General features: G+C 54.4%; 6 protein-coding genes across 6 annotated transcripts; 2 read left to right on the forward strand and 4 right to left on the reverse strand.

The window, feature by feature from the left end:
• Nucleotides 1-1,598: 1,598 nt before the first annotated feature.
• Nucleotides 1,599-3,969, reverse strand: CGGC5_v008887 (Uncharacterized protein; the record flags this gene model as incomplete). The annotated part of the gene is made up of 6 exons (XM_032019432.1): nt 1,599-1,670; nt 1,729-2,067; nt 2,117-2,312; nt 2,362-3,203; nt 3,257-3,721; nt 3,802-3,969. The coding sequence occupies 6 exons, from the start codon at nt 3,967-3,969 to the stop codon at nt 1,599-1,601; spliced, it is 2,082 nt and encodes a 693-aa protein (XP_031883254.1).
• Nucleotides 3,970-5,462: 1,493 nt separating this feature from the next.
• On the forward strand, nt 5,463-7,009 carry CGGC5_v008888 (Succinate--CoA ligase [ADP-forming] subunit beta; the record flags this gene model as incomplete). The annotated part of the gene is made up of 4 exons (XM_032019431.2): nt 5,463-5,606; nt 5,695-6,844; nt 6,905-6,940; nt 7,005-7,009. 4 exons carry the CDS (start codon nt 5,463-5,465, stop codon nt 7,007-7,009), a joined length of 1,335 nt encoding a protein of 444 aa, XP_031883253.2.
• Nucleotides 7,010-7,050: 41 nt separating this feature from the next.
• CGGC5_v008889 (uncharacterized protein) lies at nt 7,051-7,585 on the reverse strand (the record flags this gene model as incomplete). Its single annotated transcript, XM_066152077.1, has 4 exons — nt 7,051-7,121; nt 7,192-7,237; nt 7,384-7,492; nt 7,548-7,585. The coding sequence occupies 4 exons, from the start codon at nt 7,583-7,585 to the stop codon at nt 7,051-7,053; spliced, it is 264 nt and encodes an 87-aa protein (XP_066008439.1).
• Nucleotides 7,586-9,307: 1,722 nt separating this feature from the next.
• On the forward strand, nt 9,308-11,022 carry CGGC5_v008890 (uncharacterized protein; the record flags this gene model as incomplete). Its single annotated transcript, XM_066152078.1, has 3 exons — nt 9,308-9,338; nt 10,101-10,127; nt 10,184-11,022. 3 exons carry the CDS (start codon nt 9,308-9,310, stop codon nt 11,020-11,022), a joined length of 897 nt encoding a protein of 298 aa, XP_066008561.1.
• A 1,196-nt stretch (nt 11,023-12,218) lies between these two features.
• rpl-15 (60S ribosomal protein eL15) lies at nt 12,219-13,182 on the reverse strand (the record flags this gene model as incomplete). Its single annotated transcript, XM_032019429.1, has 3 exons — nt 12,219-12,586; nt 12,718-12,874; nt 13,096-13,182. 3 exons carry the CDS (start codon nt 13,180-13,182, stop codon nt 12,219-12,221), a joined length of 612 nt encoding a protein of 203 aa, XP_031883255.1.
• A 1,166-nt stretch (nt 13,183-14,348) lies between these two features.
• Nucleotides 14,349-14,702, reverse strand: CGGC5_v008892 (uncharacterized protein; the record flags this gene model as incomplete). Its single annotated transcript, XM_032019428.1, has 1 exon — nt 14,349-14,702. The coding sequence occupies one exon, from the start codon at nt 14,700-14,702 to the stop codon at nt 14,349-14,351; it is 354 nt and encodes a 117-aa protein (XP_031883250.1).
• Nucleotides 14,703-14,976: the final 274 nt, after the last annotated feature.

Genomic DNA, 14,976 nt, shown 5'->3' on the forward strand with positions numbered 1-14,976 from the left:
ACCCAATGGGTTTCAATGTAGAACATCGTGCTTGTAGGAGTCTTTGTGGTATAATCAAACAACACAATGGCTCGCTAGATAGCAAAGCAACTTCTTCTATCAAGAGACGGTCAGACAGCGGTACTTACTTACACACGGAGATCTGCATACACCAGCAAGAAAACAATGAGGCACCAAGCCCCGAAAGAAGCAAAAAGAAGGCGAGACACAAAAGAGACAAGGGCGCCACGTCGGGAAGCCCAAAAAGGATGGTCCGGCTGCCATCCGCCGCCTCCCGTCCCAAGCCACCAGTGTCTTCGACCTTGCCAGTGTGCTCATGGACTGCCACCGACGTCGTCGTGGGGTGCTGAGCGAGTCCATCCTGCACTATCCCCTTACTATTTCCTTCTCCGTCCTTTCCGCCTCCATGCGACCCAATCGTGGCCCGACGCCTCCAGTTTCTCTCTCTCCCGCTCCCCCTCCAAGCTCACACCAATCTACGAGTGCCTCTTGTGACCGATCTAAACGGAGGTCGGAAACATTGCCAGGAACCAGCCGCAAGAGAGCATCGCAGCAGGCCGCGTTCCAGCCCGCTCCGGCAATATTTCCATGCGCCTACACCATATCGGAGTCGCCCACGCGCTGCAATACAATGAAAAAGGGTTGACATGCAAGGATTCCTACAGATGCGCGCTGCGTTCCCTTGCAACCCTCCTCCCAACTAGCGCAGAGTCAAGACTGTGGGGAGTGGGACGTGGGATGCGATGTAACGGCAAAATCCATGATCACAAGAGCTCATGTGGAGAAGCGTCGAGAAGTTTCATGGGGCGCGACTGGATTTTGCATGGCTTCGAGATTCCAATAGAAGAGGTTGCTTGTCATCGCCATCACGATTTCCACGGAATCTTGCATGTTTTCGGCATTTCATTATTTAAGGCCAAGGTGGTATCTGACCCCCCAGAAGCACGATAAACACGAATTGTCACGATACGTGAAAAAAGTGTCTGCCCGCCATGTGAGCATCAAACCCCTGATGCCTGCTGCGCTGTCACCCGTCTGGATTTGCGGTGTGTCTTGGTTGCTTTCTCAGCCCTCGTCTCTTCCCCCTTGCGCATCGCCTATAAACATTATCTCCGCTCATGTAGCCATAGCCTAGCCTTGCCGAGCATGTAGGTTGACCGCGATACCAAGGAGCTCGTCCGCCGATCCCCTGCCCGGCAACTCCGACGAACGGAGGAGCTTCGAGAATCACCACTACAAATGCGTCTTCCCACCTGGCGCCCGCACCTCTGCTGTTCCGTATGTGCCGATCCCACGATCGACTCTCATCTCTTCCACCCGGGCCTTAGTCCATGGATCCCTTTTTTTTCTTATTCTCTATTGTCGGATGCGTTGGCGTTTTTGCTTGTGTGACAAGTGTTTCGATTCGCCCACACCGCCTTCCAATCAATTGTTTCGTAAATGTCAACGACTCGCTTGGCAACGCGTAATGCCACCAGAAAGTGTGCCTCGTGTGTTCAAGATGCAGATATGGTGTCTTCTAGACCTCCCCTGAATGATCTGACGCCGCCCCACGAGGCCCTGTCAATATGCCGCTTCCCACTGGTTCGATGCAATCGCTAGTAATCGAGCTCTGTTTCCCATTTTCTGTTCTCTGCCTTCACTCTTCCTCGATGAGATTTGTGGTCACCCTGTTATGGATGTCAGCGAATGTTGGCCGATAAACCTTCTTGGTTGCGCACTGCTTACCTCCGCCTTCCGCTTGCGGTGCACCGGCTCGGGGGTACTCCTCGAGTATGTCGGGGTGCTCCCCCGGGCTTGTGTTGCCTCCGCATGGCAGCTGTAATGGTATGCCCGGTTGCCGACTAGAATTGTATCCAGCCAAACCCATTCCTGCGCCGTATCCAGCCACTTGTTCTCGAACTTTTCTTGACATATAGGGCAGACACTGTTGATTCTGCTTGACGCATCTGGCACAGGGATGTACTTGGGCTTGGCTTCCTTCTTCTCCTTGCCGGGGCTAGACGAGGCATCGCCCGTAGATGGCGGGTGGTCGACATCGATTGCCTCTCGTGACTTAAGCCAGTCCTGTGAAATATTAGATACTGCCACACCTCAAACCAGACAAGAGACTTACGTTATTGTCGACATACCAGCTGCGATGCTGGCCTCGCTTCTCTGCTTCTGCAAGCCGTTGGTGAGCTTTGAAATGCCAATCCATGTGCGCCATCTTCTTCTTTCTGCCCTCCTCATCTGTCTTGAATCGTCTGCCGCATTGCGTGCATTGCGGTCCTAATTGCTCATAGATTGACGCAATCAAATGCGGCTGGTATCTACAGAAGAGTGAGTCCAGTGACATCCATAGTCACGAGGAAAACTTACTGCTGTTTGAGCGCTGTGGCGTCTAGCTGGTTCGCGTTCATATTCGGCATGGGAGGTCGCGGCATGCCAGCTAGCAAGCTGGCAATGTTCGGAGGCAGCAAGCCGGGCGGCAGCATAGGCATTCCCGGAGGGGGAACTGGCGCGGGAGCCGGCGGTGCTGGTGTTGGCGTAGCGCTTGGCACACCTCCAGACAGCAATCCCGCTTGCCGCAATCCTGCAAGCAAGGCCATAGGGTCCGCAGCGGGCGGAGCGCTACTTTGCCGTTGAGGCTCGGCTCTTTGTGGTGGAGGAGATCGGATCGCCATGTTCGGGAACGGCGGAGGCGGCGTTGGTGTTGGTGCTTGTGGGGTAGCTGACTGACGGGTCAACAGAGCAGCAAGAGCCCCTTGGCCGAAGAGAGCGTCAAGTGTCACGCCTCCTGACTGCTGAGGAGGTCCGGACTGCGGTACTACAGGTGCCGCAGCAGCGGGCGGTGGATGATGGGGGACAGGCGTAGCAGCAGGGGCATGACCCTGGGCCGCGAACGGCCTCACTTTTACAGCAAGATCGGCTACTTGATTCTTTAGAAGGACCAATTGGTCCTGAGGCAAGTTCTGATGCTGGAGCAAGTTCTGCACATCCAACAATGCCTTAAGTCTTTGATGAACACTATGATCATGTGGGTTCTGCGCAAACTCCAACTTCGACGCATCGATCAACTTCTGGATATCTTGACCCAGAGAATCTTTGCTTATCACACCAGTCTGAGCACCCGCGAGCCCAGCGTGTGGCATTTGTGGAGGGGGCTGGTAGGGACCAGGGGCCGCTGAAGGCGGCTGAGCACTGTACGATGCTGGCGGGGGCTGTAAGTGAAGTTAGCATGAGTGACGGATACCCAACGATCGGATTGACGTACTGCATATGGCGCCATTTGCGGATGATGTGGGAGCGGAGCACTTGGAGGTCGGTTTCCGTTTGGCTGTTGCATAGGAGGCGGCTGGCCGTAGGGTCCTTGGTGATTCGATCCAGGTCGCACACCTGGAGGCGTGGGCGTCTCGCGATAGGGCGCACCAGGTCGTCCACGGCCGCGGCCTTGTTGAGCTTGAAGAGCCGACGTCCGGGCTTTCATGAGTGCGCTCTCGATGGGCTGGGTGACTTCCGGAGCAAAGACTGGACGCTTGTCCAAAGATCCGGGGACAGGTTCCTTCCATGTGCGCAACATCTCATCCATCTTGCGGCGTACTTGGCCGTCGACTGCGGCATACGCTTCCATGAACGTTTGGTATAGCTTGGCTCCGAAGAAAAGGGTGTACGGAGTTCCGACATTCTTGACGATCGAATCGAGGACGTAAAGGGCTGGCAGCTTCTTGTGTGCAGGGGCCTGGGGAATATGTCAGATGTTATATAGCGATGCAGATGGACGGTGGCTCGTCAATCGAGAGCAAGGGAGGCTCAACCTACCTTCAAGATGTGGTCCTGCAGCACTTCAGAGATGACCTGTGCATGTTCGGTCTGTTCTCTTGCAATCATCGTAAGATTGCTAATTTCGAAGCGCACGTTGGTAGTCAGGTCCTCAAGAGCCTGGCGGTAATCTTCCGCCACTTCGGCGGCGGAGGATTCGTATGACATTGTTGTGAAAGTCCCCTTGGGTTGCGAGATTTGATATTGTGTTTGATCTGTCAAGAGCACGCGAGCAAAAGCGAGCAAAAATTGCAGAAAAGCGTAGGGGCGACAGGAAACACCTCAAGTCCTTGTCGGCCCTTCACCGTGAGCACTGGAAAGCACGAGTGAACCACCGTTATTTGAGAAGCACAGCACTGTCGTTCTGATGGGAAAAAGACGACGCTGGTAACCTAAACTGGGAGGGCCGAAGTGCAGTTTCCAACTCTTGCGTCCAGGCTTCCTCCTGCTCAATCCCCCACACCAAGCCAACCAGATCCAAGCAGATGGCGCGGTAACCTCTACAACATCATCCGACGGGAGCTATCGCATCCACTTGAAGTATGCAATGGTGTCTCTGTGTGATGTATGTGGACGTAGGGGAGTGTCGCGACGACGCGCGGAGCGGGTGGCTTTGGCGGTTGGGCGATCACGAGGGTATCGTTGTGGCGATACTCTGTCAGGAAGTCAATCAATATGAAGGCGTTTTCGATGGATGTTCGCGTCGTCAGCGACCAAGGTCGTCTTTGCAAGGTATTGTTGAAGGAAAGTTGATGGATTAGGCGGGACCTCGGACGTGATTGACGTGCTAAATGAGGCGTCGGAGTGCAACAATGCCAGCCAAAAACCTAAGGTACCTGCCCAAGCCCATGTCCTACCGAGCTCACGTGTTTTGGCAGTGCACGGTCCAGGAGCTGTGGCTGGAAGCAGGAACCAGGAGTCCCAGTTTTGGACTGGATGACAACCAACGAGTCAAAGTACGCTTCAAGGTGGTTGCTATCTCTTATCTAATCGCTGGAATCAAGTCTCTTCTGGATGCAACAGCCCGGTACATATAGCACAGCTACTTTCAGGCCCTTGATGCAATGCCACTCAAATGCAGGAATGCTTGGGATGCGTATTTAAGGACGGAAACATTGCAACTCTGACTTTTTGGCGCCTGCTCCATGGGAAGGGTTTCTTTTCTACCTGATGGTTTTGGCTGATTGCACTTCGATAAAAGGTCACTTATCTTAGGTGGTCGCCTTAGGTAAGCAGGCGTCCCATCCCACCTAGCTGACCTGCTGCACCGTCTGAGCGGCGGTGCATCCTTTTACCGGGTGCTCGGTCCAGCGTTCCCTTTGCAGGACACAGGACAGCTGTCTCGCTTCGGTTGAAGCTTTGTTCCGGGCGAAAAACAGCCAGTCGGGGCCGGGAATTCCCGCGGACCAGCAGACACACCTCTGGTTTTCTGCATTGCTGTGATAGCGCTTTTCCCGTGAAGTCCCCGATTGCATCACATTACATCCGCCTTGGACTTTTTGGTCCTTTTCTTCCCTTTTTGGCCCTTTCGTCACTGAAAGCGCCTTTTCCATTCTCCCACTTGGACCCTCTCCCCTCTACGGTTTCGATTTCCTCGAAAAGGTCCCCTCTCCTTTTTCCTCACCCCTCGTCGCTCCACGCTTCAATACACATCTTCGACAATGTTCAAGCTCGGACGTAGCCGTTTGGCTTCCGCCATCCCCTCGAGGCTCGCTGCCCCGGCCGCCAGATTCCCCGGTGTTGCTCAGCAACAAAGGAGAAACCTGAGCATCCACGAGTACCTCTCCGCCGACCTCCTGCGCCAGGTAAAACGTCCCGCGATTGCGCCCCCCTCTCCTCAAGCCAGGTTTTCAGGAGCTCCCTATCAACTAACATCTGTCGCATTCTCGATAGTATGGAGTCGGTGTTCCCAAGGGCTCCAATGCGAAGACCGCCGCCGAGGCCAAGGCCATTGCGAAGGAGATTGGTGGTGAGGACATGGTTATCAAGGCCCAGGTTCTCGCTGGTGGACGTGGAAAGGGTACTTTCGACAACGGCCTGAAGGGCGGTGTTCGCGTCATCTACTCGGCTCACGAGGCCGAGATGTTCGCTGAGCAGATGATCGGCCACAAGCTCATCACCAAGCAGACCGGCGCTGGCGGCCGCCTCTGCAGCTCCGTCTACATCTGCGAGCGCAAGTTCGCCCGTCGCGAGTTCTACCTCGCCATCCTGATGGACCGCGCCACCCAGGCCCCCGTTATCGTTTCCTCTTCCCAGGGCGGTATGGATATCGAGACTGTCGCGAAGGAGAACCCTGAGGCCATCATCACCACCAACATTGACATCAACAAGGGTGTCACCGATGAGATCGCCCGCGACATCGCAGTTAAGCTCGGTTTCTCCGAGCAGTGCATCGAGGATGCCAAGGACACCATCCAGAAGCTCTACAAGATCTTCGTCGAGAAGGACGCTACCCAGATCGAGATCAACCCCCTCTCCGAGACCTCTGACCACAAGGTTCTGTGCATGGACGCCAAGTTCGGCTTCGACGACAACGCCGACTACCGCCAGAAGGAGATCTTCACCTGGCGCGACACCACCCAGGAGGACGCCGACGAGGTCCGCGCCGCCCAGTCCGGCCTGAACTTCATCAAGCTCGACGGTGACATCGGCTGCCTCGTCAACGGTGCCGGCCTGGCCATGGCCACCATGGACATCATCAAGCTCAACAAGGGCGCCCCGGCCAACTTCCTCGACGTCGGTGGTGGTGCCACCCCCGCTGCCATCAAGGAGGCTTTCGAGCTCATCACCAGCGACCCCAAGGTCACTGCCATCTTCGTCAACATCTTCGGTGGTATCGTCCGCTGCGACCTGATCGCCCACGGTCTCATCAACACCGTTAAGGAGCTTAACCTCAAGATCCCCATCATTGCCCGTCTGCAGGGCACCAACATGGAGGCCGCCCACGAGATCATCAACAACTCCGGCATGAAGATCTTCTCCATCGACGACCTCCAGACTGCCGCCGAGAAGGCCGTACAGCTGTCCAAGGTTGTGAAGATGGGTAAGTTAATCCAGCCTTCGTGATGTGTCTGAAATGAATTGTGCTAACTGGGACTTTCAGCTCGTGATATTGACGTCGGCGTCGAGTTCACCCTTGGTATCTAACTCTAGCGTTGTGTTTAGACTGGCCTCGCCCTGTACATTAATTAACATAGCCCTAGGTTGATGGCGCTAGCACTGGGAGCCAAATTCAAACTGTGTTCAATGTCATCTCGAAGTCTCTCGTTGTTCAGTGTGATGGTGACCCTTCTTATTTCCGCTGTGCTGCGCATGTAGTCCTGTCCACGGATAGAGTGACCAGCCTAAATCGTGCCCCATCCTGAATGTGAAACATGCAATTCAACATACCAACAGGTTCTACAAAGGGCGAAGTTCCTCTTACTAATTCGGTGAACTAGATCTTGGTTAGTCGTCATCAAGGCGACCTGTAAGCAACTGGGACAAGTGACGGTGAGGAAACCTCGGGATGAAAATAAGCAGCTCATCACACAAGTGTCTCATTCAAAGACAGGCACGTCAGGGTATGATTCAATTTCTGACCTTTTTGGCGCCACATGGTCGCGGCAATGGCCCAGGAGGCAGTGCTGGCGCTTCTAGACAGTGTTCGTGATTAAGCGAAGAGGGAGCGCGGCTGGCCGTGTAAATGGCCCTGGATTGCTTGTGTTAAGAAAAAGAAAATGGAAGCGCGGAAGACGGCAGCATACAAGAGATGTGGTGGAGTTTGACAACTAAATTTGGGCATCGCGAAATGAGGTGCAACGCGAGCGGGCGCTTATTAGGCGACCTCGGTGGGCCATATGCAGAAAGAATCTGGACTCGGAGCCGACTTCATTGGAATTCTGTATGCATTTTATGGCGCTTGAGGCACGGTCAATTTGTCATTCTTCTTCCGTCGAGGGCATGCCCAATCCTGCGGTTTCATGCTCAGGTTTCATGCGATGAAGGTGCGTCGTGATCATTGCGCAGGCCGTGAGGCATCGTATGTGTGACGAGCTAGGGTCGGGAGCTTGGGCCGACCACTCAGCTTGCCAAGAAGAAGAACGGAACCGAAATCATGAAGGAATCGAGGGTATTCGATTAGCATTCGAGTGATTGACATCATCGCGGGGATGCCTCGGCTTACTGCAGTGCCTGGGGCAAGCCGCCAGACTCATGAAGCAATAATGACTGAGGTGTAGACGAAATATATTCGAAATATATTCAGCACAGGGCTACCTTCAGCCACACATACTTTGCTGTCATGACCAAATGATTGATTGTGAATCGAGCAACCATCCGAATATGTCTGCACACACAAACCTCGTGAGGCGGATGCTCCATGTAAGCCATCATCAGCTTGGTGGAGTGGCTTAGAGGCTGTCGGTATTGTAGTGGGGATTCCGTATCGTATCGCTCGGAGGTGGTTGCCAACCGGTGCTGTGAAGGTCCATCGCACTCGGGACAGCCAACACAATAGCGTCTGTTCTCAGTTGGCTCAGCTGCAGCACGGCAGGGGCTGCTTTGCCGCTCGCACTTCAATGCCCTCTCGACTGGCAGCCTATCGGCAGTTCTGGCGCCTGCAGGGGTCGCCCAGCGGGTCTTTGTGCCTGACATTCGGCCGGCGGCTGTCTCTGCTAAACTCGCATGAAACAAAGTCTGGTCGCCCGTCATCCAATCAATCCGTCTTCGACGCCAACAACTGAGAACATACCATGTTCCTTCAACCCATTGCCATGCACTAGTTCTATCTGTTTGCAACTTCTCAACTGCAGCCCACCCCTATTCACGTTACTTCTGCTATCTCTGTATCCATGTCTACACCGTTGGCCTCGCTCTCAGGCCCTGTCTTTTTGCCTCCCTCTGGCCTGGTCTATCGCCTCATCCCACCTCGAAGCGCCCCTTCATATGTTCGCTTGCTATTCTTTACAGGCCCCGCCAGCCGTCTGTGACTGGTCCATGATGGCAACGATGGTGGCCAGTGACTTTCAATGCAGGATTGGATGAAAGCGGCCCACGCCACTCATGCCACACCCATGGTCTCTGCTTCCCGGGGCCCTGCTTCGTCTCGTCTTATCAGCCCGGGGGATCTTCAACAAAGCTGAACGTTCACAGGCCATCAGCAGCTCCGGCTCGAGTATGGGCTCACGCACATGCTGCAGGTCCCCGCTGCCCGACCCGTAAGATGGAAAGCAGAGGCCCGGACGAAAGACACCCGCCTAGACGCCTTGGACTTGTGGTTCAGCTGGTGCTGCGAGTGCTCGACCAGGGGACCTCATTGAAACCACGTCTGCTCGCAGGAGCACGGCAACGTCTGGAACGTCAACCGCAGGTACAGCAAAGCAAGGCATCTCCTCACGTTGCCGCCACCTCCACCGCTCTAGTGCCCGTCCACATGCCCACAAGCGTGGTGTTCCCATCCCATAATCCTGGTCGTGCTTCGTGCCGCTGCTGGGATGCGAGAGAGAAAGAGAGAGAGAAAGTAGAGATGGAGGAGGAAATGCTAGATCGTCTAAGCCGTTCGTGAGAGAACCCTTGGAGGTCTCCTCATCCCTCCTCATCGACCATCCCCCACCGACGCATCCCGGCCCTGAGGGTCCCTTCGCGCTGCTGAATCGATTGGTTGATGGCTGCGCGAAACTTTTACCTGCATTTCGAAACGGCGAATAGGGAGGGTCACCGGGCAGGCACCCTCGGTCAAACCATACCTGCCCTACCTGACTTGACTTTGCTCTTGTGTTCCCGTTCAAATAAGAAATTCCTAGTGACGCGCAGGAGGAACAATACACTGTTTCTGCTCTGCATTATTTTTTCTTATGCTGTCACCCAATCTTTCCCAGAGCTTAACAAAAAAAGGCCAGGCACTCGGAGCAACAAGTCCTTGTCCGTATTAAAGGAAGGAACTCCCCGTCCCTCCTTCCTTTGACATCGACTTCACCCACCGGTCCTTTGGCAGGCGCTTCCTCACCCCTCCTTCCCCATTGAACAGCTGTGGACAATCCTGTTCTTGGGTCTCAACTAATCCTGTTCACGTTCAGTCTTTCCTCTCTTCTACCCACAACTCTGTGTGAAGCTCTCCGTTGCACCACCCCACTCTCCCTATATCAACGCACCTTCTGGACTGGCTTCCAGAAAAATTGTCCATCAGCCTCATAATCATCTCACATTCTCTCGACAATCTTGCGACAGATCACTAGTCACAATATTTTGGATTGCTCAGTCTGATTGACTCGACTGTTTTGCTACGCCACGGCTCTCGTCACCCACAAACTCACAAACAGCTATCGACAGCCAGGCATCGGCCTCTCGTACGTATATATACACACACACCATCGCGGTCTCAACACACCACTAACCATGCCAGTCAACATTTGCGACGTCCCGATCGTCAAAAAGACCGTTAGGATGTTCAACATCGCCGAGAACCAACGCCTCGCCGGCTCGAGCCATGTGGTTCTGAACGTTTTCCGCGCCTTCAACATTATCGGCCTGTCGGCTGTCTGCGCCTCGAGCTGGGTCATGATTGTCATGTCCATCCTCAAGGGCAACTTTGCCTTTTTCGACTCTGTCTCTCACTTCTTCACCTTCTGCATCGCAGTTTTCCTCATCGTCTCCGAGCTCCCCGTCTTCGAGGGGTACTTTCAGCGTAACTGGCCGGTCCTCTCACTCAACCATGGTCTCAGCTGGCTGGGTATTGCCATGATTGTCATGGGTTGCCAGGTCCTCGCTAACACCTCCGAACCCGCCTTCTCTGCCGAGACACTTGGCCTTCCGCTTTGGCGTCTTATTCTTGCCTCGGGCATCCTGGCCATTACCTTTGGCTTCTTCAACATCATCTCCGCCATCATCTTCCGCGATGGTGACCTCAACTCCCGCAACTTCCGCGCCGACGGCTCTCTCGCTTCGGCCAAGAGCGTTGACGGGTACTCGTTCCGCAGCAACTCCGTCCGCGAGGAGAAGCCATCCAAGTTCAAGCGCCTGACACAAATGACTCCCTGGGGCAGAAACGAGAACGGCCGGCCTGAGATCAGCCATCCGATTCCGGACATGGAGCGTGGATACACACCTCAACAGCCGCACGACTACGATGAGGACCGCCGCAGCCCCATCATTCCCAACATCGAGCGGCCGCTGACCACGCTGCATCCCGCTCACCGGGCCCGAGCCACCAATTACAGCGTCGCTTCAATGAGCCAGTTCTAGGGGCACTACGTACGGAGTCGTCAGTAAAGAAGAGTTAGATGGGCAAATGAATTGGCCTGAAAAGCATTGGTCACTAGGGAGTCGGCGTCGCGAGTCTTTTTCTTTTGTCACTGGAAAACAAAATACCCGGGTATGGAAGGAAGGTCTTTAGCGAGGGACATGAGATTTAGGGATCTTTCTTCATGAGCGCCATCGGTACCCACTCTATTACAAGATGACAGATAATCTGGGAAGATAGAACCAGTAATTACAGTTTGATATACAGGAGATCAAAAACCTTGCAGTCGCATGTTATGGTAGTAGACGTGTATCTGCATTGCCAGTCGGTATTGCGTCCGGCCACGAAATCAATGGCCCTTGTCCTGCTTCATATTTCCTTCCAGTGCATGTGTAGACGCGGTGCTGGTTCCACATGAAAAGAGGAGTGAAATTCGAATCGGAGCAAGGAAATGTAGCTGAAACCGTGTGGCAGACGAGGACAAATTGCTTTGGCTCGTCAGCCCGGCCGTGATGAGGCCCTCGACTGATGAGACTCCCGTGCCGTGCACATCTTATCGGGATGTCTCCTGTCGATCACGCCTGCCGGGGGGTTGCCCGCTTGCAAAACCCCCACCTATTGGAGCCCTGGTCGAAATTTTCACTGCTTTGCTTGGAAGAACCACTACGACCGAGAAGGCGACTGTGAGCACATATCAAGGCCACTTAGAGCCCGTAAGCCTGATTCTAGAGGTGTCTCTGACATGAAGACATTCAGGGGCACACACACACGAAGCACACCACAGCCAGAGAGGACTTTACGAGGGAGAAATCGGGGAGTTGAAGTGTGTCATCACAAAAATCACATTTTGATCATTACGCCCGCCCAAAAGTTATGTAAAAGCTCTTTCAGAGAGTCTGTTTCCATTTTCGTATCGTAATTGAAATTCCCTGGTCAGACCAGAATACTCCAGCGCATGATACCAAGTGCGTCGCGCAAACGCGCGGCGGCAGTCCCGAATACCACCCAGAAACCACACCTGACGGCAGCAGGGCCCGATAGTACGCCAGCCGTCTTTTTCTTGTCGTCGTCGTTAAAGTCCCCAGTTGTAGTAGAAACAGTAGCAGCAGCAACAGCAACAGCAACAGCGCCAACACGACGACGACCGCCCTTCTCAGAGCGGTGCCGCCTATGTTGACATTGATGGTGGGCGAGCCGCTTACCGGTAGCGCCAGAGGGAGAGGGTGTTGTGGCGCTTCCAGGTCTTTCTGCGGCCGGCGCGGGTCTTGTTGTAGCGGTGGCCCTTGTTGAGGCCGCGGGACTTCTTGCCGGTGGCGGTGAGGCCGCGAGACTCGCGGTGCTTGTGGACGGGGTTGACGATCCAGTTGATGCGGGGGTCGGTGCGGATGGCCTTGTGCTGGGGGTCGACGAGGATGACCTCGTAGTACTTGTAGGTCGAGTCCTGGTTGATCCAGTAGGAGTTGAGGACACGCAAGTTAGCGCAGCGGCGGCCGACACGCTCCTCGGCGGTGGCAGCGAGGGAGCGCTGGTACTTGAGCTGGTTGACTCCCTGGTTGGTGGGCTTGCCTGTTGGTGAAGCGTCATGTTAGCGGTCTGTGACGAGACAAAATTTTCTTCTGCCCTCATCTTCATCACTCCCATTCCCGAACATCTCTTCCTTCCACCGGCAATCCTTTCTCTCGAGGGACAAAACGTACCGAAGGTGGCACCCTTGGCGACGGGCTTCTTGCGGCCTCCACGGCGGACGCGGACACGGTAGATAACGTAGCCCTGCTTGGCCTTGTAACCGAGGCGGCGAGCCTTGTCGGGGCGCGAGGGACGCGAGGCGCGGTGGATGACGTTCAACTGACGGAGCTATATTGATGCACTCTCAGCAAAAAGTTCAACGAGTGTATAGCAGGAACGCAAAGTTCTCCCAATCCTCCCGAGTCCCCGCACTCCCAGACCGACTTGTGCTTCTCAATCAGATTCTTTCACCAAATCCCATTGAGAGCCGTCGGCAGGAAGATAGGTCGTCGGAGGAGAGTGAAAAAGTCTTTGGCGTCCACATTTTCGGATTGGGTGATTCAACGTACTTCCCAGCAGCGAACGCGCAGAAGGAAGCGCATCACATCGGACTGCTTCTTCTTCTGGAGCTCTTCGACATACTTGAGGGCACCCATTTTGACTGCAACAGCGAGACAAGAGGTTAGCCGCTCGGTTTGATTGAGGAAATAGTAGAAAAGAAAGTCAAGCCGACGTCAATCAGGCTGTCGAGGGGATCGCAGGGGAACAAACCAGCTTTTCACGTAAAATCCGGCTGCCGAGGTTTTGGTGAGGGTGGTGGTTGGAGTTGAAAAAAATGGCTACGAAGAGAAAGTTCAATCGGGCAGTGAAATTTCGAAGTTCACAATGTGGGTGCTAGCCCCAAGCGAGATGCGCTAGTCCCGAAGCGGACAGAAAAACGGGACCATACCCCGCTCACCGACAGGGCTCGGTGAGCTCCAGGGCAAAGCAGGGCTTCTCGGTGAGGCCAGGTGCCCCACCAGGCAGACGCTCGCCGCCTCTGTCGTAGTCTGTAACTTATCGTCGGACGTTGTCTCTGCTATCGTTGCCAGTAGCTGTGCTATGCTCATCATAGTCCATTCAGTGTTATCGTGCTATTTATATCCGATATGTTCAACCCCCAATCCCCAAGAACCATGGGTTCTTGAACTACCACTCTCCTTATCGACAGCACCCCTTTTTATACTGATACCAATGCAAGTTTTGCGCCCGCCCAGTTTGAAAACCACAAGCTCCAAGTCTTGGTGAACACCGCATTGAAAGGATTGCACCAATTCCATGTCAATATTGAACCAATACCGACGTACTCTGCTCCATGGACATCGGTTTCACCTCCTCCGTTCGCCGTCAGGTGCAGAGAACAGCAATCAATCAATCGTCTGTCAGGCCCAGCCACTTCACCAGGCAAGCTTCTTCCAGTTTACTTCGATGATCTCGACCCTTTCTGTTTGGTGCCGCCGGGTTTTTTCACGCGGCCGGAGGAACTCAACCGCTTGGATAGTCTTGTCCTTGGAATATGATCAGCAAGTAGGTACTGAAACATGTCTTGGCTTGGAAATCTCACCCATCGTGGCCGGGCTTCGCATTCTCTGGATCCAAGGGTTGGTCCTCGCTTGGCACAGTCTTTCCCTCAGGCGGGGAGACTTTCTTCGAGGCGCTGTGAGTTGGAGATTCACTTTTCTTTGCTCCAGTCTCAACAGTTCCAGCAGCCTTCTTATCAAGACTCGGGTTCCCCGAAGAATCCTCGTCAATAACAAGGGGGTTTGATTCGGTTGTGGGAAGTTTATACTTCGATCTGCCACGTCTTGACGGTGCTCTTGATTTGATTTGTTGCCGCCCATCTATTCCAGGTCAGATATCCAGTTACATGTATGGGGACCACGAGCAACTTGCCTGGACCTCTCCATGTGCGGTTCTTACCGTACTTGGACAGGCTGACTTTTCTCCTTTGATCCTGGCTCCCGTCCCTTACCGGGCTGCTCCCTGTTTTCGCTGGGCTGCTCAGGGTGTTTGTTGTAGTAGTCAGGGTGTCTGTTGTGGCAGGTGTGCGGCTCTTCTCAGGCGCCGCGGTAGCTCTGGGGGCCTTATTGTCTTCGGGGGCCATGGTGGCTTCAGCGCCGGTGATGGCTTCCTCCATCGTCGCCAACCGGCCGACACGTGTTTAAGGATGCGAGCACTGAGGCGAAATATGCACACAAAAGAAGAATGGTTGATTGGATATCCTAACAATGGGGGATGTTGCTCTTTGGACGCGATGCCGAATTTGGAAAACGAACATCTGTTGGCATGAGATGATGGAAAGCTGCACCTCTCCAGCAGGCGTGGCATCTACCTACCTACCATGCTGTTAGGAAAAATAGAGGAAGGAGGTGACGACACCCATGCAAAGCAGCGCTTTCCCGATTCCATTG

The sequence above is a fragment of the Colletotrichum fructicola genome (genome assembly GCF_000319635.2).
Source record: "Colletotrichum fructicola Nara gc5 chromosome Unknown KSG_Nara_v1_contig05, whole genome shotgun sequence".
NCBI lineage: Eukaryota > Fungi > Ascomycota > Sordariomycetes > Glomerellales > Glomerellaceae > Colletotrichum > Colletotrichum fructicola.